Source organism: Lepus europaeus, chromosome 22 (assembly GCF_033115175.1).
Source record: "Lepus europaeus isolate LE1 chromosome 22, mLepTim1.pri, whole genome shotgun sequence".
Taxonomy (NCBI): domain Eukaryota; kingdom Metazoa; phylum Chordata; class Mammalia; order Lagomorpha; family Leporidae; genus Lepus; species Lepus europaeus.
In genome coordinates this window covers 13523562-13550802 of record NC_084848.1, presented here as the reverse complement: position 1 = coordinate 13550802, position 27241 = coordinate 13523562, and the positions used below count along the sequence as shown (strand labels likewise).

The window sequence follows — 27241 nt, the reverse complement described above, 5'->3', positions numbered from 1 at the left end:
GTGGAGGATGGCCCAAGTCCTTGGGCTCTGCACCTGCATGGGAGACCAGGAGAAGCACCTGGCTCCTGCCTTCGGATCAGCGCGATGCGCCAGCCGCAGCACACTGGCTGCGGCAGCCATTGGAGGATGAACCAAGGGCAAAAGGAAGACCTTTCTCTCTGTCTCTCTCTCTCTCACTGTCCACTCTGCCTGTGAAAGAAAGAAAGAAAGAAAGAAAGAAAGAAAGAAAGAAAGAAAGAAAGAAAGAGAGAGAGAGAGAGAGAGAGAAAGAAAGAAAGAAAGAAAGAAAGAGAGGTCAGCATTGTGGCACAGGAGATAAAGCTGCCGCCTGCACTGCCAGCATCCCATATGAGCACTAGTTCAAGTCCCGGCTGCTCCACTTCTGATCTAGCTCCCTGGTAATGCGCCTGGGACAGCAGCAGAAGATGACCCAAGTGCTTAGGCCCTTGTACCCACGTGGGAGACCCAGAAGAAGCTCCTGGCTCCTGGCTCCTAGCTGGTTGTGGCCTACTAGAGAGTAAACCAATGGATGGAAGATTTCTCCGTCTCTTCCTCTCTCTCTCTTTCTCTCTCTCTCTGAAACTTCACCTTTCAAATAAATAAAATAAATTCTTTTCAATTTTCTTTTTAAAATGGATATCAGATAAAGTTTGTTTAGGAATGAGTTATAGCACTGTTACCATGAGTTCAATGTTGATGGATTAACAATGTATATTAAATAGGGTTTTATTTTTTGTCACAATGGTTGAGTTGCCACTTAGGATGCCCACATCCCATAAAGTGCCTGGTTCGAGTCCTGGTTTCTCTATTTGTGATCCAGCCTCCTGTTGGTGTGCACCCTGGGGAGCAGTGGGTAATGGCTCTGACACTTGGTTCCCTGCCACCTACCTGGGTTCCCTGCCGCCTACCTGAAGGAGTTCTTGGCTCCTGACTGTCGCCTGGCCCAGCCCTAGATGTTGCAGGCATTTGGAGAGTTGACCAGTGGATGGAGGATTCTCTCTCTCCTTTCCTCCCTCCCTCACAAATAAATAAATTTTAAAAAATTTAAAAAGTATATTAAAGAAAGTTATCTTTAAACAAAAACACACATAAAACAACATTGGCTTTATTTTCCCACTGTTTTTTTCATTATGTGATGAAAATATGACCAGAAACTCATAGGACCCTTACCCTGCCTGTACTTTCCCTAGAAGCAATGGTTCAATATTTACTAATTCAGTACTTGCAGCAACTTTATTTAACACATTCATTACTGTAAATACTTTATTTTGTTCTGTTCTGAGAAGGAGAATTATGGAGATAAAATAGTTTGCTGAGGCTGGGACAACCCTTCTCCAGGCTTGCCCTCTCTTGCCTGCTTTGTGGATGGCTCACCAGCACCAGCGTTCACACTGAAGATGTCATGGGGAGAAAGCTGCTGACCAGTGGTGGATGGCAATTCCTGAGAACCATGTGGTTTGCCTGAGAACCTGAGCACCTGGAGGCACTGTGCCCTGTCCCCTCCCTCCCACCTGCAAAGCCAGATGGCTGAAGCATAAGGCAGAGAAGCAGAGAAGTGTACAGTTCTGCCATGTATCTTAAAGTGTGCTCCCCCAGAAGCTGATCCTACCATAAAGATTTGAGCATAAGTAGTTTATCTGAGAGGTAAAGAATGAACCAGGAGACTGGACAAGACAGGGATGGGAAGACAGCCAAGAAAATCCAGAAATTGTGCAGTATCAAACGAGCTATCATTGTGAGTGAATGGAATTTTTCCTCCTGGGGAAACTGGGACTCTGTACAAAACATGTGCCAGAGTTATCCCTCCCAAGGCTGAGGGAATGGGCGTGTTGACACAGCATCTCCCAGCAGTCACTGGTGGGTTAAGAGCTGCTCTGGGGCACACTTATTCCCCAGCATTTCCTTTCTTCCTGGGGAGCAGCCAAGTAGGCTTGGTCAAGAAAACGGAAGGAAAGTACAAGAACTGGTGGTTAGAAGTCAGTCAGTGTTTACTAAAGGGGTAGGCGTGAAAGGGTAAGCACAGGCACTGGCGTGTCTGCTACATCATGCAGGGCTAACGCTGAAAGTCTCACATCAACTGAGCTCAGGAACTGGGCCACTTCCATGAGAAAGCTGCAGCAGACCAATTGCTATACAAGCACATACCTGCTCCAGAAGTCCTACAGTCTACACAATTTCAGCTGATTTGCTAATCCAGGACCAATTCCCACTAGTTTAAAATCAAAGGGAGGTTTCATGGCGTTTCTTAAGAAACCTGGAAGTGCACAAGATAATTTTCCTTCTTCTTTGGTAGAAGCAGGATGGGAAGTTAATCTGCATTTTTAAGGATCAAATGGGGCCTATAATCCAGAATAACACAAGAGGGAACAGAGAAGAACAGAAGCAGTTTAGGCAGGCGCCGTGGCTTAACAGGCTAATCTTCCGCCTTGCGGCACCGGCACACCGGGTTCTAATCCCGGTCGGGGCGCCGGATTCTGTTCCGGTTGCTCCTCTTCCAGGCCAGATCTCTGCTATGGCCCGGGAAGGCAGTGGAGGATGTCCCAAGTCCTTGGGCCCTGCACCCGCATGAGAGACCAGGAGAAGCACCTGGCTCCTGGCTTCGGATCAGCACGATGCACCGGCCACAGCGGCCATTGGAGGGTGAACCAACGGCAAAAAGGAAGACCTTTCTCTCTGTCTCTCTCTCTCTCTCACTGTCCACTCTGCCTGTCAAAAAAAAAAAAATTAAAAAAAAAAAAACAGAAGCAGTTTAGGGGAAAGCAGGAGAAGATGAGAAGTGCTTCATCAGGTAGGATGTGCCAACTCACCAACGCAGACTAGTGAGTCCCCTCATGATCAGTGAAAACACACACCCTGCCCAAGAGCCCACTGCCACTGGAACTTTTCCTTCCACAAGCACCTGTGCTCTCAACCCCTATAGATGTCACAGCAACTGAGGAATGGGCACTCCAACTGAGGAATGGGCACTCCATCTCATGTCTCAAGAAAAGTCCAGGGGCAGGGGAGCTGGCAGGGGCCATCTCACCCTCCACAGTGTTTCATTACAATGTGCTAGGGAAGGTGAGTCTAGAGAGGTGACTTCTCCTCCATCAGGTTGGATGACTGGATTGCTGGGCTTCAAACACAGAAAGTATATATCTCCCATCATTTTCACTTCTAAAACTTTCCCAGTCCATACCATAACCATTTGGAAGTGCACAAAAGGACAAGAAGCCTGGAACACACACCTCAGAAACCTTCATATGTGTATTCAGTCATGAAGTCCTCCACAAGGTGGAGGAAGAAAATCAGTGTTCTGTGTAGCGGGAGTCCCACAACCACAGCCATGAGGAGGGACCACCTGAGGCCCAGGGCATCCACACCTCACAGGACTCACTCATCTACACTGAGAGGGTGCCCAGCATGAAGCAAAGGTCCAGCCAGAGACCACGGAGTGGATGAGAATAGCCAAGGTCCAGCCTTGGAGCCAAGACAGGTCTGGACGCAAATCCAGGCTCAAATACTTCCAAGTTGAGTGGCCATGCGCAAGTTACACACCCACCCTCAGGTGAATAAAGCCATCACAAAAAGCCACCTATTATATTTACACAAAATGCCCCTAAGAGGCAAATCTTCAGGGACAGAAAATAGATTTATGGCTTGCCTGGGACTGGGAGAGATTGGAGGAAATGAGCAGTGACTGCTAATAGATACGGAGTTTCTTTACAGAGTCAAGAGCATTTTCTAAAATTAGACAGTGATGATGGTTTCATGAGTCTGTGTCTACACTAAAAACCACTTAATTGTACATTTTAAATAGGTAAATATATGGTAGGCAAATTATATTTTTGAAATGTTATTACTTTCAAAAGATGGATGTGGAGCCCTCGCTACACACAAGATCTTTGAAAGCTATGAGCATCTACACTGGCCGGTTAAACATTAAGACAGAGTATGGAAGAACAAGCAACATGACTCAGACTGCTGAAAAGAATGAACTGTGTCATACACATTAAGCACTGACTACTGTGCCCAGTGCTGAGTCCCTCGGAAGGTGGGTGTTACAAGCGACACCATCAATGCTCACTACGTGCCTCCTGGCTGCTGGGCACTGTACTTGGTTCTTTGTGAGCCTGGTCTCAGTTAAGTGTCACAACCCCTTGGGATGGACAGTGTTAGCATTTCTGGTTCTCAAGTGGAGAAACAGGAACTTGCATGTGGAAGAGCTGGGGGACCTACCTGAGCCCTTGCACATTTTCTCATCATGTCTCACCTCCAGCAGCAGCCACAGCAGTCCATCATCAGCGCCAACAGACAGGGTCCCCTTGATTGGAAGAACCAGTCCGAAATATAGCAGAAACACCTTGCTGTCAGCGTGGCCCTCATGGGTCTCTCCCATTCCCACAACTGAGAGTCCTGGCAGTGCCCTCACCTGACCTGCCTCAAACTGAGGGGAAGAAAGACTTTCACTGCTTCCTGACTTTTAGTGGACACCACAGTGTGTCCAACCATCTGCTACCCCTTTCAACCTTTGGGAAGTAGGCTGGTATCCTTGATTCACTGTTGGCCTCAAGCTACCCCAGCAGCACAGAGACAGCCAGAGACTGACAGACACATCACAGAAGTCCCAATTTCCCCCTATTCAGAAGACACGTAAATTTAAACACTTGGGAAATCACGGGTAGGACAAAAGTCCCATCTGCTAGCGTGTGTGCATGTACACACACGTGTGCTTAAGTATCTCACAGGTCAGCCTCTTGCAATTCCTTGGTGATGAACTTACCTGCCATCATCATAGGGACAAGTCAGCCTCCTCTTCTCCCAGCCACAGTCCTAATTAACAAAGGTTCCTCACAAAAGTTAATTACAAACTAAGCAGCTCAGAGACTTTCTTCAGAATCACTTAATTTTCTAACAGAATGTCACTGCCTTCAGCAGAATCAATGCTCACTCCACACTAAATTATTAAACTAAAGATTTTTTGCAGAGTAAGCTAATACCAGAATGGCCTCATTTACATCCTTATTATACTATTGTTTGGACCTCGTGTCAAATGTGTGCCTGAAACAGATTTCTAAAGCACAGAAGAGTTGACCTGAGTGCCTGTAAGTGATGCTGAGCTCTGGCTACATTGTTAAGTTTCATGAGCAGAGAGACATGTCCTTGTTCATCACTGTGTCCAGGGTCTAGAACCATACCTGGCACAAAGAAGGCACTCAGCAGTTAAGATGCCAGTCAGGACACTGGCTTCCTGGTCCAGATTTCAGTTTCCTGTTTATCAGCTTCCATGATAGCTCAAGTGGTTGGATCCCTGCCACTCACATGAGGGACCTATATTGAGTTCCCAGCTCCCAGCTTAGGCCTGGCCCCAAACCCTAGCCCCAAGCATTGAGGGAGTGAGCCAGTGGATAAAAGCATTCTCACTTCTCTTGTGTCTTTCTTTCTCTCTGTCCCCAAATAAATAGAAAGTTTCAGAAAGAAGGTACTCAGCAAATATGCACTGAATACATGAATGAATGTCTTCTCCAAGATGCTGAAAATACACTTCCATCTGTACTTGTTACGGACTTACAGAGACCTTGATTTGAAATCTCAGAACCAAAATGTGCTCCAGGCCACAGCTTTCCATTAGTTGTTTGTCCCAAAAGAAGAGGAAGTGTAGAAAGGCCCCAGCACCTGTTCATCGTCATAGAGGCCCCCATTGAATCATGGAGCTCAGCAGACTAGTGAAAGATGTGCTTGTCCTCTCTTTGCCTGCTGGGCAAGGACAAGTCACTTGACCAACACAGATTCTTTTGTCCTCCAAGAAGCCACAGTGGGCTGGGATAACCCAAAAGGCCCTTGCAGTTCCTAAAGTGAGTTTAATGTGAGCCAGGCACAAGTGGAAGTTTGCTTCCAGTGCTCTTCCCAGCTCTTCCTGGCACGTTCTGCCCTCCAGGGCCTCAGTCTGCTCCCTACAAGGCACCTCCCCAACACCTATCGTCCTTGCTTCTGACTTTCCCCTTTCTTGTTTTATGCCGACCCATCGAAACGTGTCCGTCCCTGGGTTCCCTCCCCTCCTGACCTAGCTCTCTCACAGAAATAATTTACCTGGCTGTGAACCAATAGGAAATGCAGAATATATTCCCCTGAAAAACTGTATTTGCATTTTCAAAGGATGGGTTCTGGAGATGATGTTTTCATCTGCATCCCTACCGATGCATTTATCCTGTATGTCACAACTACTTGATTATGCACCTGTCTACGTGGCTGGACAGTGACTTCTCTGGGTGCACAGCCTCAGGTCTTTCACCTTTCTATGACTAATGCCTAACTCTGTCTGCAATTGCTCACTCAACAACAAGATGGACTGATAAGCAGATGGATGAATGACTGCAGCCGATGGACAGAGTAAATGATAGACTGTAGACAAGGAGGTTGGGAGTCAGTGTGCAGAGGGACTCACAGCATTCCTCAAATCCCACCCCACCCCCCACACCCGTGCCTGTCTGCTCTGTCCGTCTTTAGAACTGAGGCTGAATACAAAGATTGTTGCCTGAGCAGCAGGCATTCATGCTCCTATGGAAACTGTGTTCTCACCCCGCCAGAGAAAGGAATCAGCATATCATAGCCTCTCATTAATTCAGGCTTTGGGGAGGCCACAGGGTACAACTAGCAGGAGGTCTTATTATAGCCAAAAGAGAAATACCCCCATGTCACAATACCCCCAGACACTTCAGGAACAAAGTGACAGTGGGTACAGAGAACACATTGGCAAAATTTTTTAAGCTCATTGTCCTGGTCTGATAGCCACATGCTTCCAGAAGGAGTTTAACGTACAACAGAATATGAGCACGCCTAAGTTTTTGGTTAATCTATTTATTCACTCCAGGTATGTAAATTAACACAGAATCAAGGACCGTGTAACAAAGCCAGAGAAAAGATTATTTTAATTAACATAAACTGAAAATGAAATAAGCATTGCTTTAAGATTGGGAATTGATTGTCCTGAACCAAAGATGTCAAGAAAAGCTTTTTCTTGCCTCAATTTTTTTTTAATAATTCCTGGGACGCATCCAGGACAGAAATCTGTTGAGTCCAGAAGCTGCAGACACCTGCCACATAGTAGGTTTCCTCCATAAATTTTTGCAGAATTAGTCATCCAAATTCTGAGTGGTTTAAATAATCTTCAAATTAGAAATCTGATTCTGTCATCCTTCCACTTCAAGCCATGCAAGTCCTCCCCGCTATTCGTGGGGAGAGAAACAAAACTCCTTAATATGACCTGCTGTATCTTGCACTTTCTGAACACCGCCCGCCTTCCCACCCTCAGGCTGCCAGGCCACGCCTCCCTCTCCAGGCAGCACCAAAGACCAGAGCTCTTTGTATCGTGCCTCATTGACTGTCCGTCCTCTGGGAACACAACCAGAAATCTCAAGAACTAAAGCAGACTTCAAATACAAATACATTGCATGCCATGAGCTACCAACGTGATGCAGTGCTGCAATTCAATCTAGAGTGTGCACACGCCTTACAACCACTTTTTCTTTTTTTCTTTTTTTCTTTTTTTTTTTTTTTTTTTTGACAGGCAGAGTGGACAGTGAGGGAGAGAGACAGAGAGAAAGGTCTTCCTTTTGCCGTTGGTTCACCCTCCAATGGCCGCCGCGGTTGGCGCGCTGCGGCCGGCGCACCGCGCTGATCCGATGGCAGGAGCCAGGTACTTATCCTGGTCTCCCACGGGGTGCAGGGCCCAAGGACTTGGGCCATCCTCCACTGCACTCCCTGGCCACAGCAGAGAGCTGGCCTGGAAGAGGGGCAACCGGGACAGGATCGGTGCCCCGACCGGGACTAGAACCCGGTGTGCCGGCGCCGCAAGGCGGAGGATTAGCCTAGTGAGCCGCGGCGCCGGCCCCACTTTTTCTTTTTTTTAAAATATTATTTAGGTTACACATGCTTCATGTATTTCATATATATAGATTTAGGAACATAGTGACACTTCCCTCGTCTCCCTTGCCCATGCTCAAACTCTTCTTCCACCTCCCTCTCACATTCCTACTCAATTTTTCAAAGATCTATTTTTCAGATTACTTAATGATCATATAGTTAACCCTACACTAAGCAAAAGATCTCAACAAATAGTATGAAGGAAAAAGAAAAGAAAAAAAAAACAAACAGGGGCCTGCACCTGGCTAGCATTCCATGTGAGTGCCGGTTCTAGTCCCGGCTGCTCCTCTTCCAATCCAGCTCTTTGCTGTGGCCTGGGAAAGCAGTAGAAGATGGCCTAAGTTCTTGGGCCCCTGCAACCACGTGAGAGATCAGGAAGAAGCACCTGGCTCCTGGCTTCGGATAGGTTGTAGCTCAGGGCATTACGGCCATTTGAGAAGTGAATCAATGGAAGAAAGACCTTTCTCTCTGTCTCTCCCTCTCACTGTCTGTAACTCTACCTCTCAAATAAATAAATAAAATCTTTTAAAAAGAAAATAAAGGGATTGGCGCTGTGGTGCAGCAGGTTAACACCCTGGCTTGAAGCGCCGGCATCTCATATGGCTGCCGGTTCTAGTCCCAGCTGCTCCACTTCTGATCCAGCTCTCTGCCGTGGCCTGGGAAAGCAGTAGAAGATGGCCCAAGTACTTGGACCCCTGCACCCACGCGGGAGACCCAGAGGAGGCTCCTAGCTCCTGGCTCTTGGCTCCTGCCTCCTGGCTACAGATCAGTGCAGCTCCAGCCATCGTAACCAACTGGGGAGTGAACCAGCAGATGAAAGACCTCTCTCTCTCTCTCTCTCTCTATTTCTTTCTCCCTCTCCTCTCTGTGTAACTCTTTCAAGTAAATAAATGGATCTTTAAAAAAAAAAAAAAAAAACACTGTTCCTCAAAGGAAGAGACAAGGGCTGTAATCACCAAATCTCCAAATGTCCTTTTCACTCCAACACATGACCTTTCAGGCACTCTATTAGTTACCTTGATTCAGGGAAAGCATATGATATCTGTCTTTTTGACAGACTTATTTCACTAAGTATAATGGTTCCCAGTTGCATCCATTTTGTTGCAAAAGACAGGATTTCATTTTTTTTTTTACATCTGAGTAGTTAGTACTCATAGTGTATATATACCATAATTTGTTTATCCAGCTTGTGACCAATTTTTCATATAAAAATGGAAAAGCTAGGGGCAGGCATTTGGTGAAGAGGTTAATTTGCTACTTGGGACGTACATCCCATATTGTAGTGCCTGGGCTTTAGTATTGGCTCTGCTCCTGATTACAGCTTCCTACATGTGTGCACCTTGGGAGGCAGCAAGTGATGGTTCAAGTAGTTCAGTCCCCATCACCCACATGGGAAACCATGATGGAGTTCTGAAGTTATGGCTTCAGCATGGCCCTGCCTCGGCTACCACAGGCATTTGGGGAGTAAACCAGCAGATGGAAGATCTTTCTCTATCAGTCTATGTCTCTCTCTCTCTCTCTCTCTCTCTCTCTCTCTTTCTCTGTATCTAGCTGCTTTTCAAATAAAATGAATTTCATAAAATCACAATTTAATAATTCATAAATTATATAAATTTTTAATGAATGGAAAATCTGAGGAAATAATGCGTATGCGACTTTAACTGGGTTAATAATGAATCCATGGTGAATCTAAGAATTGAAGATGTGGCCTCAGGAAGTGTAGAGTTGATTGGAAGTTAGAATAATCAGTGTAGAAACCACCCTGAAAGTCCATCTCTGTGGAGGGATGAAGCAAAAAGATGGGAAATTCCTGGGTAAGGAACAGAGGGGAACAACAGAATGAGAGATGGGTACAGTGACACACTGGCATCCTGAGAAATTGCTCAGCCCTTGGTTACTATGGCTACAGATACCATGACAGCTGGCTTGGGGCATGACTGGGGCCCTGGGCAGCCTCAATCACCCCATCTTCAACACAGTCTTTGCTATTCTGTGCAGGAAGTGACATAGACAGCATTACTAGCTCCCGGTTATCCCCAATCCACAGAGGCATCCAAATATACAGTATTCACCCAGCCCAGAACACACAGTCCCAAAGCTTTCCTATTCAAAAAAAGTGACAGTAGGGGCCGTTGCTATGGTGTAGTGGGTAAAGCCACTGCCTGTAGTGCCGGCATCCCATATGGGTGCTGGTTCAAATCTCAGCTGCTCCACTTTCGACCCCACTCTCTGCTCTGGCCTGGGAAAGCAGTAGAAGATGGCCCAAGTCCTTGGGCCCCTGCACCTGTGTGGGAGACCCAGACGAAGTTCCTGGTTCCTGACTTTGGATCTGCATAGCTCCTGCCATTGCGGCCAGTTGGGGAGTGAACCAGCTGGAGAGAGGATGGAAGGCCTCTCTCTCTCTCTCTCTCTCTCTCTCTGCCTCTCCTTCTTTCTGTGTGTGAGGTCAAATATTAACAATGTTACCAATTCCACCTTGTTCTCTCTTGAATCACTTCTTTGGGGAAACCAGCAACTGTGCTCTGAGTAGATGGAACCAACTCAGCAATCTGCAAGTCCCATGAATGAACAGTCTTGGAAGCAGATCTTGCAGCACCAATGAAACCATCAGATGATGTCTGACTACAAGCACATGGAGACTGAATAAACCACCCAGGTGACTGTTCCCAAATCCTGACCCACAGGACCTCTGACATAAGAAATGTTTATCATTGGTTGAAGCCCCTAAATGCTGGGGTTATTTGTTACACCACAAAGCAGTTACGTCTAATAATGTGCGTGGTGAGTCTCCTGGAATGATTGAACTTGCAGCATCCTGCAAACTGACTTGGCTATGCAACAAGCCCCTTTTCCCCTCTCAGGGCATTAGTCTAGTTGGTATCGCACAGAATGTACTTTGAGAAATGCCGGTCTAGAATTTAACAGTTTAGAAAGCTTGTTCGCATTTGTTATCTCATTTGGTCAACTCAACAACTGTGAAGTAGATGCTACTGTGTTCTTTCTTTCTATCCAGGAGAAAACAAGGCTCAGAAAGGTTGACTTGGGACTGGTGTGGTGGCACAAGTGGTTAAGCTGCCACGAGTGACATGAGCATGCCATATGAGTGCCAGTTGGAGCCCCAGCTGCTCCACTTCCAATCCCGCTCTCTGCTAATGCACCTGGGAAATCGGTGAGAGATGGCCCAAGTACCTGGGTTCCTGCAAATCATGGGGGAGACCTGGAAGGAGTTCCAGACTCCTGGCTTTGGTCTGGCCCCAGTGCTGGCCATTGCAGTCATTTTGGGGAGTGAACTAGCAGGTGGAAGCTCTCTATCACCCTCACTCGCGCTCTCTCTCTCTCTCTTGCTCTCTCTCTCTCTTCCCATCCCTTCAAATAAACTAAATAAATCTTAAAAGAAAGAGTGGCTTATCCAGGTTCACAAAATGTGCTCACAGTGATCAGTATGAACGTCTGTATCTCCTTCCCCAACTGTCATATAGTAGAATTCCTAGCCTCCAAGGTGTTTAGGAAGGGAAGTCTTTGGAGAGTGATTAGGTCATAGGGGTGGAGCCCTCACGATTGGCATTAACACCCACATAAAAGAGGTCTAAGAGCAACCCCTTGCTCCTCCTTCATGTGAGGACTCAGCAAAAAGATACTATCTACAAGCTAGAAAGTGGGTCCTCACCAGACACTGGAACTACACTTGCTGGCACTCTGATCTTCGGCTTCCCAGTCTTCAGAACAATAAAAAATAAATGTCTTGTCTGTAAGCTACCCAGTCTATGCTATTCTGTTATAGCAGCCCAAATGGACCAAGACACACAGCCAACAAAGTTAGTACAACAGTAACTCAGACCCGAACATTGTTCTCACCAAATCATGTTCTTTCTCTGGTCTTCTCTCTAGTTTAACCAGAGTAGTCCAGGTTACCTGGGAGCCTCAGACAGTCCCACAAGGGATGGGCTCTTCTGTAGGCCACCCTCCCAGATGATCTGGAAGGCAGATCGAATGCTCTCGAGAGGCTGAGCTGAAGCCACCTGACCTCGTGGGTTGTCCCTTGTGATAACAGAGGTATACTGAAGCACAGTGCAGGTAGTGCAGCATAAAGAAAGGAACCACTGGCTGTAATTATCTCATTCTTACAGGTAAGGAGAGCAGGTCACTGAGAAATGAGGCAGCTTTCAAATCAAACACTAGTGACGTAGCTTGACCTAGGTGATCTAAAGCTATCAAGGAAGGGACCTTAGCAATCAACAACCCAACTCTCTTCTTTTTCATATGAGTGGCAGAGCCAGCCCTCGAACCCAAGTCCTCTCACCTTAAGCTCCTAAACTGTTCAGGGGTAACATCTTGCCCAGAAACTAGGTAGAATGACCATAACAATTATTCTCATATCAAGTCATTGTAAGAACATATATGCTGGTCATCTGGGGAGTGAACCAGAGGATGAAAGACCAGATCTCCCCTAAATAATTCTCATCTGGCATCAAATTCCATTATAAGAAATAAATACCTTTGGCTTAAACAACTATTTCAACCAGTAGAATGCAGGAGTTGATCTTGGTTGGTCAGTAGGAACAGATCATCCACAGCTTGCAAGGAAAATAAAAATGGGTGGAATTTTTTCATCTCTAAGCTTTTCCCTCCCTCGATTTTTCTCGAACTTTTGGTGCTTGACTTCTTGGCTTACAAGATAAAGTGAGTGGATGCTCAATTGTCAAACACCAAACTGATACCCAGCAACTCCATTCAGCCCGTCAGGCTCACATCACGTCACATTCAGTAAGTTTCACTATTTACCTTTATCCTGCTAAAACATTTGATGTGTTCTTATTTTGGAGCCCTCCAGGTCTTCCTGCTGATCAGAAACTCATTTTCCTGGCAGTGTCACGGCTGCCAGCTGTTATGTCAGAATCATAAACACTGCCATTGAGGCCGGTCTGTGACAGTCACTGGTTCTCCCACTCCTGAGCAATCTTGATCACCTCTGTAAGCATCTCTTTTTAAACGGAGAACACCACCCATTCCCCAACACTGGGTAACTGAGTGGGAAAAAAAAAAAGTGAGATTCCTTTGCAGAAAAAGATAACAATCGAGATAACAATTCTGTAGGAATGGAAGGAGGAAGGGAGGGAGGAGGCCACCAGGCTTCATGCACAGCAGCAAACCCCATGTTTTTCCTATGTTTTTCCACCATTGCACTTGGCTTCCAAGTTCCCTCCACAGAAAGAGGAAGTAATGGCAGCAGAAGTTTTTGGTGATACAAATACCAGAATCCCTGGAAATCTCACCCCCAACCTCATCCCCACAGCCTCTAATTCCTAGCCCTTCCCACCTCCCTGGGTTTGGGAATGGCACAGGAAAAGGATGCAATTCCCCTCAAATCACCTCCTCCCTTGCTAATGGTTCTGGCCCTCATTCTCTCCTTCCAATCTTAAATATCTGAGAATCAGAAGGTTAGGATTCATTTCCAATTCATAGTATTCAGTCAGAGACACTTATGTGGGAGGGGAAAAAATCTCAAACTATGTCCACAAACCACAAATACATGTTCTAGAAGGTAAATATAATCTGTATCTCCCCATTCTGGATTGTGGCAATGAGCCTGACCCTGACAAACCATCAAGTCTCCACCAAGAGCATCCCTAGGACCAGAGCCCACATGTGGATGGGCCCTTTGACCTCCCTAATTCCTATGGAAGGAAACCAGGCAGGTGGTTGCAACCAGCACAGGGAAGCCCCTCCTAGTCCCACACTGAGGTAGACTCTGCAATGAGGCCATGCAGAGCTACACCCCTAACAGCCTGGCTCACCCAGGAGGTACCCTTTATAACAGAGCATGATTTCAGATAAGGCTTATTGCTCTTATTCACCTTTCTGCTTCAGCCACTGGAGCAAGCTGTCCACTTGGAAACCTCCTAATTGGCTGTAGGCGACATGGCTTCTTTCTTATTTCTAGTTCCAAGTAGAAAGGAATCCACTCGCTCATTGTGGCTAAATGAAACATACTTGGGGCCAGCGCCGTGGCTCAATAGGCTAATCCTCCGCGTTGCAGCATCAGCACACCGGGTTCTAGTCCCAGTCGGGGCACCGGATTCTGTCCCAGTTGCCCCTCTTCCAGGCTAGTTCTCTGCTATGGCCCGGGAAGGCAGTGGAGGATGGCCCAAGTCCTTGGGCCCTACATGGGAGACCAGGAGAAGCACCTGGCTCCTGGCTTCGGATCAGCGCTGTGCGCCGGCCTCAGCGCACCGGCTGCAGCGGCCATTGGAGGGTGAACCAACGGCAAAGGGAAGACCTTTCTCTCTGTCTCTCTCTCTCTCACTGTCCACTCTGCCTGTCAAAAAAAAAAAAAATACTTGGCACAGATCTCAGGTGATGTTGATGTTTCCCAATTTGGGGCAAGACTGTATTGTATTTTCTAAATGCATCAGATTGAAAATAAGGTTTATATGAAGCCAATTCACGGGTGTTTTGGAATAGAATGGAACAGCAAGGTCAACCTGTGGTTTCTCCTCTCTCCTCTCTTTTTTTGATAGAGAAAGAAAGACGGACAGACAAAGCTCCTGTCTCCTGATTTACGCCCCCAAATGTCTGCAGCAGCTAGGGCTGGAACAGGCCAGGGCTAAGACTGAACCATGGGATCCAGGAAATCAATCCAAGTCTCCCAAGAGGGTGGCTGGGACCCAATGACTTGCACCATCTCCTGCCTCTTGAGGTGACTATTAGAAGGAAGATGAAAGTTAGAATGGAGCCAGGAATCAAAACCAAGCTCTCCAATGTATGGATACAGGCATCCCAAGTGCTGGATTAACTCCTGCGCCAAATGCTCACCCCATGCCCAGTCTTAATTCCACCCAGTGATAAGCGAGCTTGGCAAAAGGCTGATGAAGGTCCCTCTTAGGCACTGCTGAGAAAGATGCTGAACTAAATCTTGGCCCAGACAATCTCTGGAACATCACTGCTCTGTACTTTCTAGGATAATGGTGGTGATTTTGGCACATTAATAATCTCATTTGAAAGGCTGATCTCCTGAAAATTGGATATTAAATCAAAAATAGATTATTTTCTTTCCAGAAAATCTGAGCTATGCAAATGCGTGTTTGAAAACACATTAATAAAGAGAGCACTAAGCAACCTAGCAAGTTGAATACAGCTCACAGCCACAAGAGACCAAAGTCTCTTGGCAGCCACAACAGCAGAAATGAGATCCAAGGAGCTTCAGCTGAACTCAGGGGAGAACAGGTGCCAGCCAGTGCAGGTAAGGATGTCCTGCAGGAAACAGCTGTGGCCTGAGGACTTGCAGACCACTGCGCAGAATACACCCTCTAAATCTCCCAGATAAACCCTGGGATATACTTTAGGGTGAGAAGGAGTAGGGGAGTGTGCAGTGGGCCAAGGAAAGCTTGAAGGAATGCGGCACCAAAAGGCCTGGTGTGGCCCTGGCTCTGCCAGTTTACAGATTTAGGCCCCACAGAAATCATTTATCCGTTCTACATCTTAGTTAACACAACGGTAAATCTAAGCCTCTAATGCCTTACAAAAACACAGTTGCTTAAAGAGCAAATGAGATCATTTGTAAAAAGCGTCCTGTAAACTAAAAGGTGCTACACATTCATGGTTCAGGGCTCTCCAGAATTTGGCATTAAAGTGTGCACTAAAAGTGCAGCTTTTAAAAAATTCTACCTCCAGGCCGGCGCCGCGGCTCAGTAGGCTAATCCTCCGCCTTGCGGCGCCGGCACACCGGGTTCTAGTCCCGGTCGGGGCACCGATCCTGTCCCGGTTGCCCCTCTTCCAGGCCAGCTCTCTGCTGTGGCCAGGGAGTGCAGTGGAGGATGGCCCAAGTCCTTGGGTCCTGCACCCCATGGGAGACCAGGATAAGTACCTGGCTCCTGCCATCGGATCGGCACGGTGCGCCGGCCGCACCGCGCCTACCGCGGCGGCCATTGGAGGGTGAACCAACGGCAAAAGGAAGACCTTTCTCTCTGTCTCTCTCTCTCACTGTCCACTCTGCCTGTCAAAAAAAAAAAAAAAAAAAAAAAAAAAAAAAATTCTACCTCCAGTTCTACAGCTTTGTTTCTTTCTTAAATAGATTAAAGTATCTAAGAATAACTACACTCCAATAGCTAATATGAACCAAATTATTAAGTGGGACACTGACTGTGTCTTTCTCAGGCTAGATCAACCCCCTACTACCATCACCTCACTCCCATTCAGCCTTTTTACTCCTGGAGAAAGGGAAGAAGTGAAAGAAAACAGTCCCCTGTGGCTTTAGAGACCCCGAAGCCAGCAAGAAAAGTGGGAATACCGACATCGTTTCTGATATATCATTATTTGAGAATAGTCTTCCTTCCTTCTTATTTATTTTTTAAGAATTATTTTATTTATTTGAAAGACAGAGTTACAGAGAGAGAAGGAGAGCCAGAGAGAGAGGTCTCCCATTCCACTGGTTCACTCCCCAAATGACCGCAACGGCAGGAGCTGCACTGATCCAAATCCAGGAGCCAGGAGCTTCTTCTGGGTCTCCCACACGGATGCAGGGGCCCAAGCACTTAGGCCATCTTCTACTGCTTTCCCAGGCCATAGCAGAGAGCTGGATTGGAAGAGAAGCAGCCGGGACTAGAACCAGCACCCATATGGGATGCCGGCACTGCAGGTTGAGGCTTTAACCCACTGCGCCACAGCACCAGCCCCACTTCTTCCTTATTCATACTTTGCCATTTGTAGCTTAAAGGAGTCCTGAGATTTCCAAGATGCATAAAGCTTCCAGGATCCTCTCTGGTCAATCCCACCATCCATCCAGTCATCAGTAAAGGCTGATGGTGTACTATGTGCCAGGCGCTAGGGATGTGACAATGAGCAAGACAGGAGCAGTCCCTGCTTGCAGAGTTCACATGCTGATGAAGGTGAATGGCACTAAATGGGACACATGAGTGGACACATGGTTCCAGCTCACGACAGCTGGGTAAGCAACAGAGTAGAAAGAGAAAGCCCTGATGTAGATAGAAGTCTTCGGCCGAGACAGGGAAGCCCTTGCTAACAAGGGGACAACTGAGTGGAATGGAGCCTGCCATGAGAATGTGCTTTAAAAGCAGTGGGCACTGCTGGTGCCAAGATGCTGAGCCAGCAACAAGTGTGAGCTATTTGAGGAACAAAAGGAAACCAAGCAGTCTAAAGGTCTGATCAAGGGGGGAGCGGTCAAGAGATAAAGGCAAGGAGGTAGATGCAGGAAAAGTCTCCTTTCCGCAGAGAGAATAATGGGCAGCACACAGTCACACAGCTAATTATTGCTTCAGCTAGTTGTAGAACCTAATCTTCTCACCCTAACTCCAGAATTTTCTACACCATATTGTTCTGCTTACTTCAAGTCGGGAATACTATTTGCTAACCTTATTGATTTTTATTAGTTCTCAACATACATAAGCAGCAAGCAAACATCGATTTTATTTTTTATTTTACTTGAAAGGCAGAGTGAGAGAGAGAGAGAGAGAGAGAGAGAGAAATCTTCCATCTGCTGGTCCACTCCTAATGTTCACAGTTGCCAGGGCTGATCCAGGATGAAGCCAGAAGCCAGGAATTAGAACTTCATCTGGGTCCCCACATGGGTGGCAGGAACCCAAGTACTTGAGCCATCATCTGCTGTCTCCCAGGGTGTACGTTAGCAGGAAACTGGATCTGAAGCAGAGGTGAGACTTCAGCCCAAGCACTCCAATATGGGATATGGGCATCCCAAGCAGCAGCTTAATACGCCGTGCCACAAAGCCCACCCTGCAGTTACTAATTTTAAACAGAAAATCTTCAACAAGTGATCCTAGAGAGTGAAAATGCACATATAGGGGCATGATTTTAGTGCAAAGAGTTTTTCCACTCAGCATGCCTGCATTCCACAGCAGACTGAGTGCCTGGGTTTGAGTCTGACCTCTGCTTCAGATTCCAGCTTCCTCCTGATGTGCACCTTGGAGGCAGCAGGTGGGCCCTATACGGGGCCAGGACTGAGTTCTAGGCTCTGGCTTTGGGCATGGCCCAGCCCAGCTTTTTCAGGCCAGCAGATTGAAGATTGATTCATTCTCTCTCTCTCTCTCTCTCTCTTTCTCTTTTTAATTTATTTGACAGGTAGGACAGGTAGAGTTATAGACAGTAAGAGAGACAGAAAGAAAGGTCTTCCTTCTGTTGGTTCACTCCCCAAATGGCTGCCACGGCCGGCGCTGTGCCCATCCAAAGCCAGGAGCCAGGTACCTCTTCCTAGTCTCCCATGCAGGTACAGGGGCCCAAGCACTTGGGCCATCCCCCACTGCCCTGCTGGGCCACAGCAGAGAGCTGAACTGGAAGAGGAGCAGCTGGGACTAGAACCCAGCGCCCATATGGGATGCCAGTGCCGCAGGCAGAGGATTAACCAAGTGAGCCACTGTGCTGGCCTCTCTCTCTCTCCCCTCCTTCCAATAAACAAAAATAAATAATTTTTCAATGCACATAAATTCTGCTATGAAAGCTGGGCTTTGTGTCAGTCTACTTCTGTTTAGGTCCTTTCAAAGATAGTACCTTTCTTTGTTGAAGACTCAGTTCTAAGAACATAAAAGAAAGCTATAGCTCACCAGACTCCTCATTTTCTATTTAGGTCTTATTTTTGCACCTACACCTCTTGACAGTGCTTTGCTTAATTCACCCAAGTGCAATCAAAACCAATCTGTTCTCAAACCACCTTCATTTTGTGTTATTAAATTGTCAGGTGATGGGCTGTAAGCAAAACACCGTAATTACAACTTCCATTCACAACTCACAAGCACCCCCACCTGAAGGTTCAAGTCTGCTTCCAGCCAAATACTGCTGGCCGTGTCGTGGGAACCATCTTTCATTTCCTTTAGAATGTCAGGTTCCCCTTCACCTGTGCTCTGCCAAACACACAACTCCACGTAAACCTGAACTTCCAAAGAATAGACCCAAAGTCTGTCCAGTGCCCAGTGTGGCCAGTCTACCAGACAGAAATGAAGACACCATTGGCTCGATAGCTGGTTTAGTGGAGGAAGCAGTGAGTAGGGAAAGGCCAATTCAAGGCCTCACTCTTTCCCCTCTTCTCCCTCTTCTCTTTTTCATGCTTCTTCCTCCTCTTCCCTCTCTCCTCCTTTTTCTCATCCTAACAAAATTCTCCAGTCCCTGAGCTTTGGAAGCCTCACCAGGCAAGAGCCAGAGGTCCTGATGACTGAAGAGCCACAGACTTGCGGAGTGTTGAAGAGCCCAGAGTCTGGTCTAGTCCCAGCACCTACTAGCTGTGCAATATTAGGCAGGTTACTTAACTCTCTTCCTCAATTCCCTCATCTATAAAACTAGGATGGTACCTTACTCCTAAGATGTATGGGATGATTAAGATTAATATATGTAGGGGCTGGCACTGTGGCACAGCGGGTTAACGCCCTGGCCTAAAGTGCCGGCATCTCATATGGGCGCCGGTTCTAGTTCCAGCTGCTCCACTTCCAATCCAGCTCTCCGCTATAGCCTGGGAAAGCAGTAGAAGATGGCCCAAGTCCTTGGGCCCCTGCACCCCGTGGGAGACCCAGAGGAAGCTCCTGGCTTCAGATTGGCACAGCTCTGGCTGTTGCAGCCAACTGGGGAGTGAACCAGTAGATGGAAGACCTCCCTCTCTCTCTCTTTCTCTCTCTCTGCCTCCCATCTCTCTGTGTAACTCTGACTTTTAAATAATAAATAAATTTTTTAAAAAAAAAGATTAATATATGTAGAGTTTTAGATCAGTGCCTAGCCCATAATTCTATATAGATGTAAAATATGCCACCTCCACTCCCCAGTCCCCTCCCGGCTCCACTCCCAGCCTAGAAAAGACTATTGTCACCCCCACCTTCAGGAACAACTATGCATGAAGTCAGGTAGCTGAGTGGCAACCGAGTGTCAAATGGGACAATAACACACCATCAGATAAGTGTTATGAAAATAACTATGAAATAATACACATAAAACAGCTAGTATATAATGATCCCTTGTTAAATGGTGTTATGTTTATTGAGGTCTTTTAGCACTTTTAGTTGTAACTGTACATGCTACCTGCATGTTTGTCTTCATTATAATACTGGCAAATACAGAAACCCTATCTGTGTTTATCAATGTGACAAATATACACAGAACAAAGATCATATAGAAACATATTTTAAAAACAAAGCCCAGGGGCTGGCGCCGTGGCTCACTTGGTTAATCCTCCGCCTGCAGCGCCAGCATCCCAGATGGGCATTGGGTTCTAGTCCCAGCTGCTCCTCTTGCAGTCCAGTTCTCTTCTGTGGCCCAGGAGGGCAGTGGAGGATGGCCCAAGTGCTTGGGCCTCTGCACCCGCATGGGAGACCAGGAGGAAGCTCCTGGCTCCTGGCTTTGGATCGGTTCGGTGCCAGCCACGGCAGCCATTTGGGGAGTGAACCAATGGAAGGAAGACCTTTCTCTCTGTCTCTCTGTCTATAACTCTAACTGTAAAAAAAAAAAAAAAAAAAAAAAAAAAAAAAGCACAGAGGCCAGAGGCCGGCACTGTGGCATAGCAAGTAAAGCCACTGCCTGCAGTGCTGGCATCCCATGTGGGTGCCAATTCAAGTCCTGGCTGCTCCACTTCCTATCTAGCTCTCTGCCATGGCCTGGGAGGGGTGTGGAGGATGGCCCAAGTCCTTGGGCCTCTGCACCCACATGGGAGACCCGGAGGAAGTTCCTGGCTCCTGGCTTCGGATTGGCACAGCTAGCCCTAGCCATTGCAGCCATCTGGGGAATGAACCATTGGATGGAAGACTCTCTCTCTCTCTCTCTCTCTCTCTCTCTCTCTCTCTCGTACACACGTGTGCGTGCACACTCTCTGCCTCTGCCTCTCTGTAACTCTTTCAAATAAATAAAATAAATCTTTAAAAAAAAAAAAAAAAAAGGCCCAGCTTCACACAATCAGTGTCACAGGGCTCCCAGTCTACCACAGTTCCTTGAAAATCCTGACCCCACTCTTTGGACAACTGCCCACTTGACTGACATACCCCCAAGTGCCTCAAGGACATCTCCCTTTCAATGACCCCAGCCTGAAGCCATGAGCTTCCTTAGGACTGGCCCTACCCTGACTGCTATCCCAGTCATCACAATGCTTCCACCTCCACACTGTACCCACACAAGGACTGCTGATCTCATGTCCTCAGTAGCCCACTACTTCATCCACTTCTCTATCCTCACAGCCGCACCTTGGTCCATGCATCGTTGTATCTGGTGCTCCACATCCACATAAGCCACAAAGCACTTGTTTTGAAACTTGGCTCAGATCACCTCTTTCCTCAGACTGAAAGTCTTCAGTGGCTTAAGATAAAGACTGCACTCCTTCTCCCACCCCATAGCTCCACCCTACCTCCAGCAACACAGGACTCCAGGGTCTGATCCTGTGGTTCCCCATCACATCTCAAAACACAGGCTCCGCCCATGGGAATTTCCTTTCAGTTCCTCAATTAGGCTCCTTCTGCCTGAGGACCACTGCACCTGCTGTTCTCTCTTCTACAACAGCTCCCCTTCCGTTAGTCAATCAACTCCCACTCCAGGTCACCATACAGTGCCATCTCCTCAAGAAAACCTTCCCTGACTGTCCACCTGCCTTGGTCTTTGTCAATCTCTTTCATCAGACTATTTCTTAAAACACTTCATGGAACATTAATAAACTTGTAATTATTCACTACTCCATGCCATGATCAATAGATCTATCTCCCTCACTATAAACTCCACACATGCAAAGCTTTTTTCTCTCCCGTTGTGGCTGTTTTTCCAATGCCTACAACAGTGCTTGCTTGGTGTGTACTAGTACTGGATAAAAAGATTTTGGAGGAATCCCAAAAATATTCAAAGCACACTTCCTTAAGCCCAGAGATTTGGAAACAAAATAGAAGTCTGGGTTTGTGCTGAAGGTGTGTAAAAAACACCTTGATGTTTTTAGAAGGCAATACTTCTCCACTCGCTCTCCACCAGCAAGTCAATTCATAAAACATTTATCCAATGAATGAATGGGTTTCCTCTTTCCAGTCTGGAGGAAAAGATGTGTGGCCATAAAGAACATTAAACACATATACACCGAATACAGAAAATTCAACCCCAAAACACACAGAGGCAATGGCTGGTCCAACTCAGCCTCCAGGGGAGCTAAGGGAAATGCTGAAGTGCGTTCTTATCACAACTGGACACAGGGTGTCAACTTCTGCTCCCCCCTCCCCATCACTCAGCAGATGCCTTAACATCTGTATAATTACCGACACAAGTGAGTCAGGCAAGGTACACCAAAATCGGTCTTAAATCTCTCCCTTTTGCCCAGAGAGGCCACGGTCCAACATCCCTAAAGCCGTGTAAACCACACCACAGATCCCTTCTCAGCTACTGCCAGCCCCACCCTTCCAGACAACCACAGCCCCCTCCCTCTTCCTCTCCCACCTAAGCCAAACTCGCGCCTGGTTTGGTAATAGAACTGAGCCAAGAAGCCTCGAGAGCCCCTGTGGGCCCCATTATTCCGCGCACCCTGCGAGAAGGGCCACCCCAGGGACGGTGGCTGCAGATAGGAGCCCCACTTGCTGCCTGGAAACCTTTCCCACTGAGGACACTCCCGGGCACGCGGCGCAGCTCCAGGTCCAAGGGGAGGCACCCCACCCATCTCAGAGAGACAAAGATCACTAGAAACAAAGGACACGCACACACACACAAAGTCAAAAGCAAATGCCCACACTTGGTGCAATTTCAAGCCAAATAGCTGGCTTGGTGTATCTTTAAATAGATCGTGAAACAATCCAGGAGGGACAATGATTATGTGACAATGACAGACACGATCTGGGTTCGGAACCCACGCTGCCTCCGCCCTCCTCCCACCGGCGCTGCAGTTCCTGGGCGCATTTCCCAGCCTCAGGACACACGCTACCAGGAGCGAGAGCGCTTCCACTCCTGGAGGCGCGCACACGCGGAGAGCGGCAGGGCGAGGAGGCCGGCCAAAAGTAGGAAATACCAACCTTTAGGGTCCCAGTTCACCTGTTTTCTTGGCGTCTCGATTGGAAATTTCATTGCTCCGTTGCCCAGAAGGGGAAGAAATGAAAAGAATCAAAATAACAATAAAGCCTTCGGGGCTTTCCACGCCTCGGTACAGCAGTCCAACCAAACAATTTCCAAGGATGGGGGCGCCTTGCACCGGCCCGCGCGGGCACCCCAGAGAAAGACAGGTGGGGAAAGACCGGCTTAGGAAAGAACTGGAGACCGCTAGGATGATTGCACCGGTGGAGGGGGTGGCCAATCGCAGCCCCCGTGGGTAAAAGCAAAAGTAAGATCGCGAAGGGTGGATGAGAGGACGGAGACAGGGAGGCTCGGAAAAGCTTCCCCAAAGCGGCGCCGGCAGGCTGGGGGCCCGAGCAGCCGGTGAGACCAGGGCGAGTGAGAAGCCCACTGCAGTGTCACTCCGGCCCCCGAAGGCGTGTGCGCCCACACGCCCGCACACACACGCCCGCACACACTCGCCCGGGCACGCGCTTGGGCGGGCACGTCAGCCTCGCTCGGCCGCGCCGAGCGTACACGCCCCACCCCGGCCGCCGCTGCTCGCCCCCGGGCGACGCCCCCCACTCCCCACCCCGCGAAAGCCATTGGACGCAGGAGTGGCGCGGCTCCCGGGGAGCGCGCGGCTAGGGCGACCCTCCCCGCCGCGCGCCGCAGACGCCGCGCCACGGCGGGAGGGCGCGGGGCGCGCAGCGGACCGCGGTGCCCAGCCCCGGCGGCGGGTCCCCGGGCCCCCGGCAGCGAGCGGCGGCGGGCGCGGGGGCCGGAAAGCCGCGGCGGGCGCGCCGCTACTTACTGGCTGGGCGAGCCTGCGTGCGGGCGGGCGGGCGTGGAGCTGGCCGCGGCGCGCTCGGTGGAGTTGCAGCCGGAGACACGCTTGGCTGCCTGGAAGGCGCTGCAGGAGGCGGAGGAAGGGCCGCTGCGGCCCCGCCGCGGACCTCTGCCGCGGGGCGACCTCGTCTCGCCGCTCCCACCTTGGGCGCCCCCCACTTCTCACTTCATGTCTTCACTCTGGTCCCCTCCCGCGCCGGGTTCTCCCGCCTGAGCCCCGAACCCACGTCCCCGCCGCACCCGGGGGAGGCCGGTGCCAGCCATGAGCCTTTTGTTCTGGGGCCGTTCCGCGTCGGCTGCGATCTCCCCACCTGGGGAAGCAAGATTCCCCAGGCGCAGCTTGGTTCCTTCCCCATCTACCTGCAGACCGGCTGGAGCCGCCGCCCGGAGGCCAGAGAGGGGGCTGAAGGAAGGAGCAGAGGCCCCAGAGGAAAGCAGTTACCAGACCTGGCGACCGGGCAGCTGCCCGGGGACTCGGTAGGGGCAGGTGGGAAGGGACCCCCACCATGTTCCTGGAAAGATACTAAACCTGGGGCACTCCCACACCCTCCACTCGTGGTGCGCCTGCTTGAAACCCCACGGGGGGTTGTGGTCAGGCCTCGGCCTGAGAAAAGCCAGACTGTGCGGAGGTGCTCATGAATGGGCTGCTCTGAAAGTATAAACGTGAATGATGCTTACAGATTCCTTCGGGTGTCTAGCAACGGAGCCTGGCGCGTAGTAGATGCTCAAGAAACACTTGCTAAATGAAGGCATGAACTGTATATGGCACTGTTGGCTAGGAAGTAGCATGCGCCCCTTATTCTGGCTTATAGTTAAGGTTCTCAAAATTCATGGCTCATCCTGCACCTGCATATATTGAACCCCATCATACGCCACGAATGTGACAGGCGCTGGACGTAGGGCAGAGAACAAGGTAGACAGAGACCTTGCCTTCGTGGGGCTTACTGTTTGGTGCCATAAGGTCAGATTAGATGGTTGCTGTCTTACGCAAGAGAAGCTAACTGCTCAGGTTATTCCCAACCCCCCACCCCCCACCCCCAGCAGTGGTCCTAAAACAGGGGGGAGCCACTGTAGGACACCTTGAGGTTTCTGGGGAGCCCTCTGTCAGCACCCTATGTCATCATCCACCCACCACGGTCTCACCCAGGTTTCTGAGTCCAAGGGCAGCATCCACAGAAGTCCACTGTGGACTCCAAGAAAGGCTGGCAAGTGCTTTGTCACCGACTCTTCAGGCAGCCCAGGCTGCAGCCCTGAGGTCTCTGCAGACCCGGCTCAGGTAAAACTGCTACTGAGCCCGAGGCCTTGCGCTGCCTCCTCCGCCTCTGGCCAGGTCCCCCGGGGGCTTTAGAGGCGCTTCTGCACTGTGTGTCCACACTTGAGCTCCCTCTATTAATGAGACCCAGAAATAAAACAAACAGAATTTCTGCTTCTCCCCAGCCATGCCCCGGAGACACCAGTGTGTGTTTATAAATTCTGTCCCCAAGCCCAAAGGAAGCTGCTCCTGATCAAGACATCGAAGCCTCACTCGGCTCTTTCTTCCTTAGCTGCTCATGGGCAGTTGGGCTGTAGCCCGGTCACTGCAATGCAATGTGTTTACCTCCAGAGGGACCAGCAGAGACAGATACCCTCTCCCCAGAATCCTCCGAGGATGGGAAGCATCCTCTCCCCTTTTATTTCCTCTTCGCTGCATGGCTTTGAGAGGCTCCCACTGGCCTCCTTTTACCGATGAGAAGTTCAAAGCTCAGAGCACTCCCAAGGTCACAACACGGAGATTCAAACACAAGTTTACCTGCCCCAAAGCCCACAGTTCGTGCCAGAACCGCGTGAGCTCCCCTGGTCCCTGGACTCATGGCTTTAATCCTGAAACTGTCAGATGGATTCTTTCAGTGCAATGAAAGTCTAAATATACAGAGAGATATAGATAGATAGAGATAGGGATAGAGATAGAGATAGATACATATATAGATATAGATATAGATATAGATATAGATACAGATATAACAAGTGTATTATCCCTCCGTCCTTAGAAAATGGATTGGGCTATGGTTATGTTCTAGGATCTACTTCTGGGAATTCAAATTCCTGTTGGGGGGGGGTGGGAATCCTTCAGTCAATCAACAAACCAGTGCAACTGTTTTGGTCCCGAGGTGATGCGGGACCTCCACAAGAATGGCATCAGCAGGGCAATTACTGGGAGGGCTGGGGTTTGAGGATGATGCTCTTGGGGTGGGGAGCAAGATGGGGGGTCTGGCACTCCAGTTCTGAGTTCAAGGTGCGCACTGGACATTGGCCCTGGGGTCCTCTCCCTGCTAAATCTCTGAAGGCCTCTGACCTCCTTCTTCCCCGCCCCCACCAACGTCTACGACTTTCTCTCACCCCACTTTGAATCCCCCTTCTCAGGATGTGAGTAAACCAAGTTTGTGACCAAAAAAGAGGACAACCCACCAAGAAGAATCAAGTTAATAATCTCCACACCTGTCCCCTCAACGTGCCTGAAATCAAACGCAGCTCCTCCCAAAATGCGTATGTGGCGTGGACCCAAAGGGGGAGGGGTCGGAGTGGCGGGAGACCCCATCCCAAGAGAGACAACCGGCTTGGCGCGGTGACGACCCATCCCTTCCTGTCCCCTTCGGCTCTCCCCTCTGGTTACTTACAGACTGGAGTCCACTTGCCCGAAGAAGCAGCAAAGAAGCGGTCTGTGTGGAGGAAAAACATCCAAAACAAACGCCGCGCCAAGCGGTGCCCTGTCGCCCGGTGCCGCCGCAACTTCCATGGCTACGGCCGCGGGCGGGTAAAGTCTGAGGGGAAGAGACCGCCCCGGGTGCCTGCGGCAGGAAAACAAAGCATCGTGGCGCAAAAGTCTCCCTGCCCTCGAGGCACCGGCCACGACCCCCGGCTGGCGCCGCCGCCGCGTCCTGGGCGCACACGCGGGAAAAGCCGCGCTGCGGGTCTCCCGGGCTCTGCGGCTCACAGGCTGACTGGCCGGAGCGCGGCCAGGCTTTGCCGCACCCGCTCTTTCACGCGCGCCGGGGGAGGGCTGGGGGAGCCCGAGGCCCCAGTCATCTCTGGCGAGCAAGTTTTCCAGAACTTGGCTGCCCCCTTGACCTCCTCCCCAACGCTGCAGGCCGGGCTGCAGCCGCGAACCCGGAACCCGGGCGCGCTGCCTGCCGCGTGGGGCGCCCCGGGTGCCTGCAATGACCTGGCCAGCCAGAGCAGAGCGGAAGGCCGATTCCGGGGTGAGCCGGAGAATTTGCTGGGACGGCGAGTGGCGGGGGGGTGATGAAGCAGCTTGGGGAATCCGGCTGAGTGCTGGCGAGGAGGTGGAGCGGATGCGAATCTACTTTGAATTCACGAATATCAGAGCGAACTCGAGAAACCGCCTTGGAGTGTTGCCCTTGGTTTTCATCATTCCTCCCTGAAGTTCAGGAAAAATCCGTCTTCCATCTCTTCCTCACCCTTGAGACACTTCCAAGTCATCTCACAGGAACTGTGGCCAGGTTTC

The 27241-nt window shown here is 49.4% G+C and overlaps 2 protein-coding genes across 2 annotated transcripts in view; one reads left to right on the top strand and one right to left on the bottom strand.

Moving 5' to 3' along the window:
* KCNK10 (potassium two pore domain channel subfamily K member 10) overlaps positions 1-22926 on the bottom strand; it is a 140303-nt gene extending 117377 nt beyond the window's left edge. Inside the window, exon 1 of the mRNA XM_062181518.1 lies at positions 22875-22926. Coding sequence (XP_062037502.1) covers positions 22875-22926 — 52 coding nt within the window. The remainder of the gene's footprint in view (positions 1-22874) is intronic.
* Positions 22927-23198: 272 nt separating this feature from the next.
* On the top strand, positions 23199-27019 carry LOC133751188 (collagen alpha-1(I) chain-like). Its single transcript, XM_062181032.1, has 4 exons — positions 23199-23721; positions 23810-24216; positions 24887-25015; positions 26396-27019. Exons 1-4 carry the CDS (start codon positions 23199-23201, stop codon positions 27017-27019), a joined length of 1683 nt encoding a protein of 560 aa, XP_062037016.1.
* Positions 27020-27241: the final 222 nt, after the last annotated feature.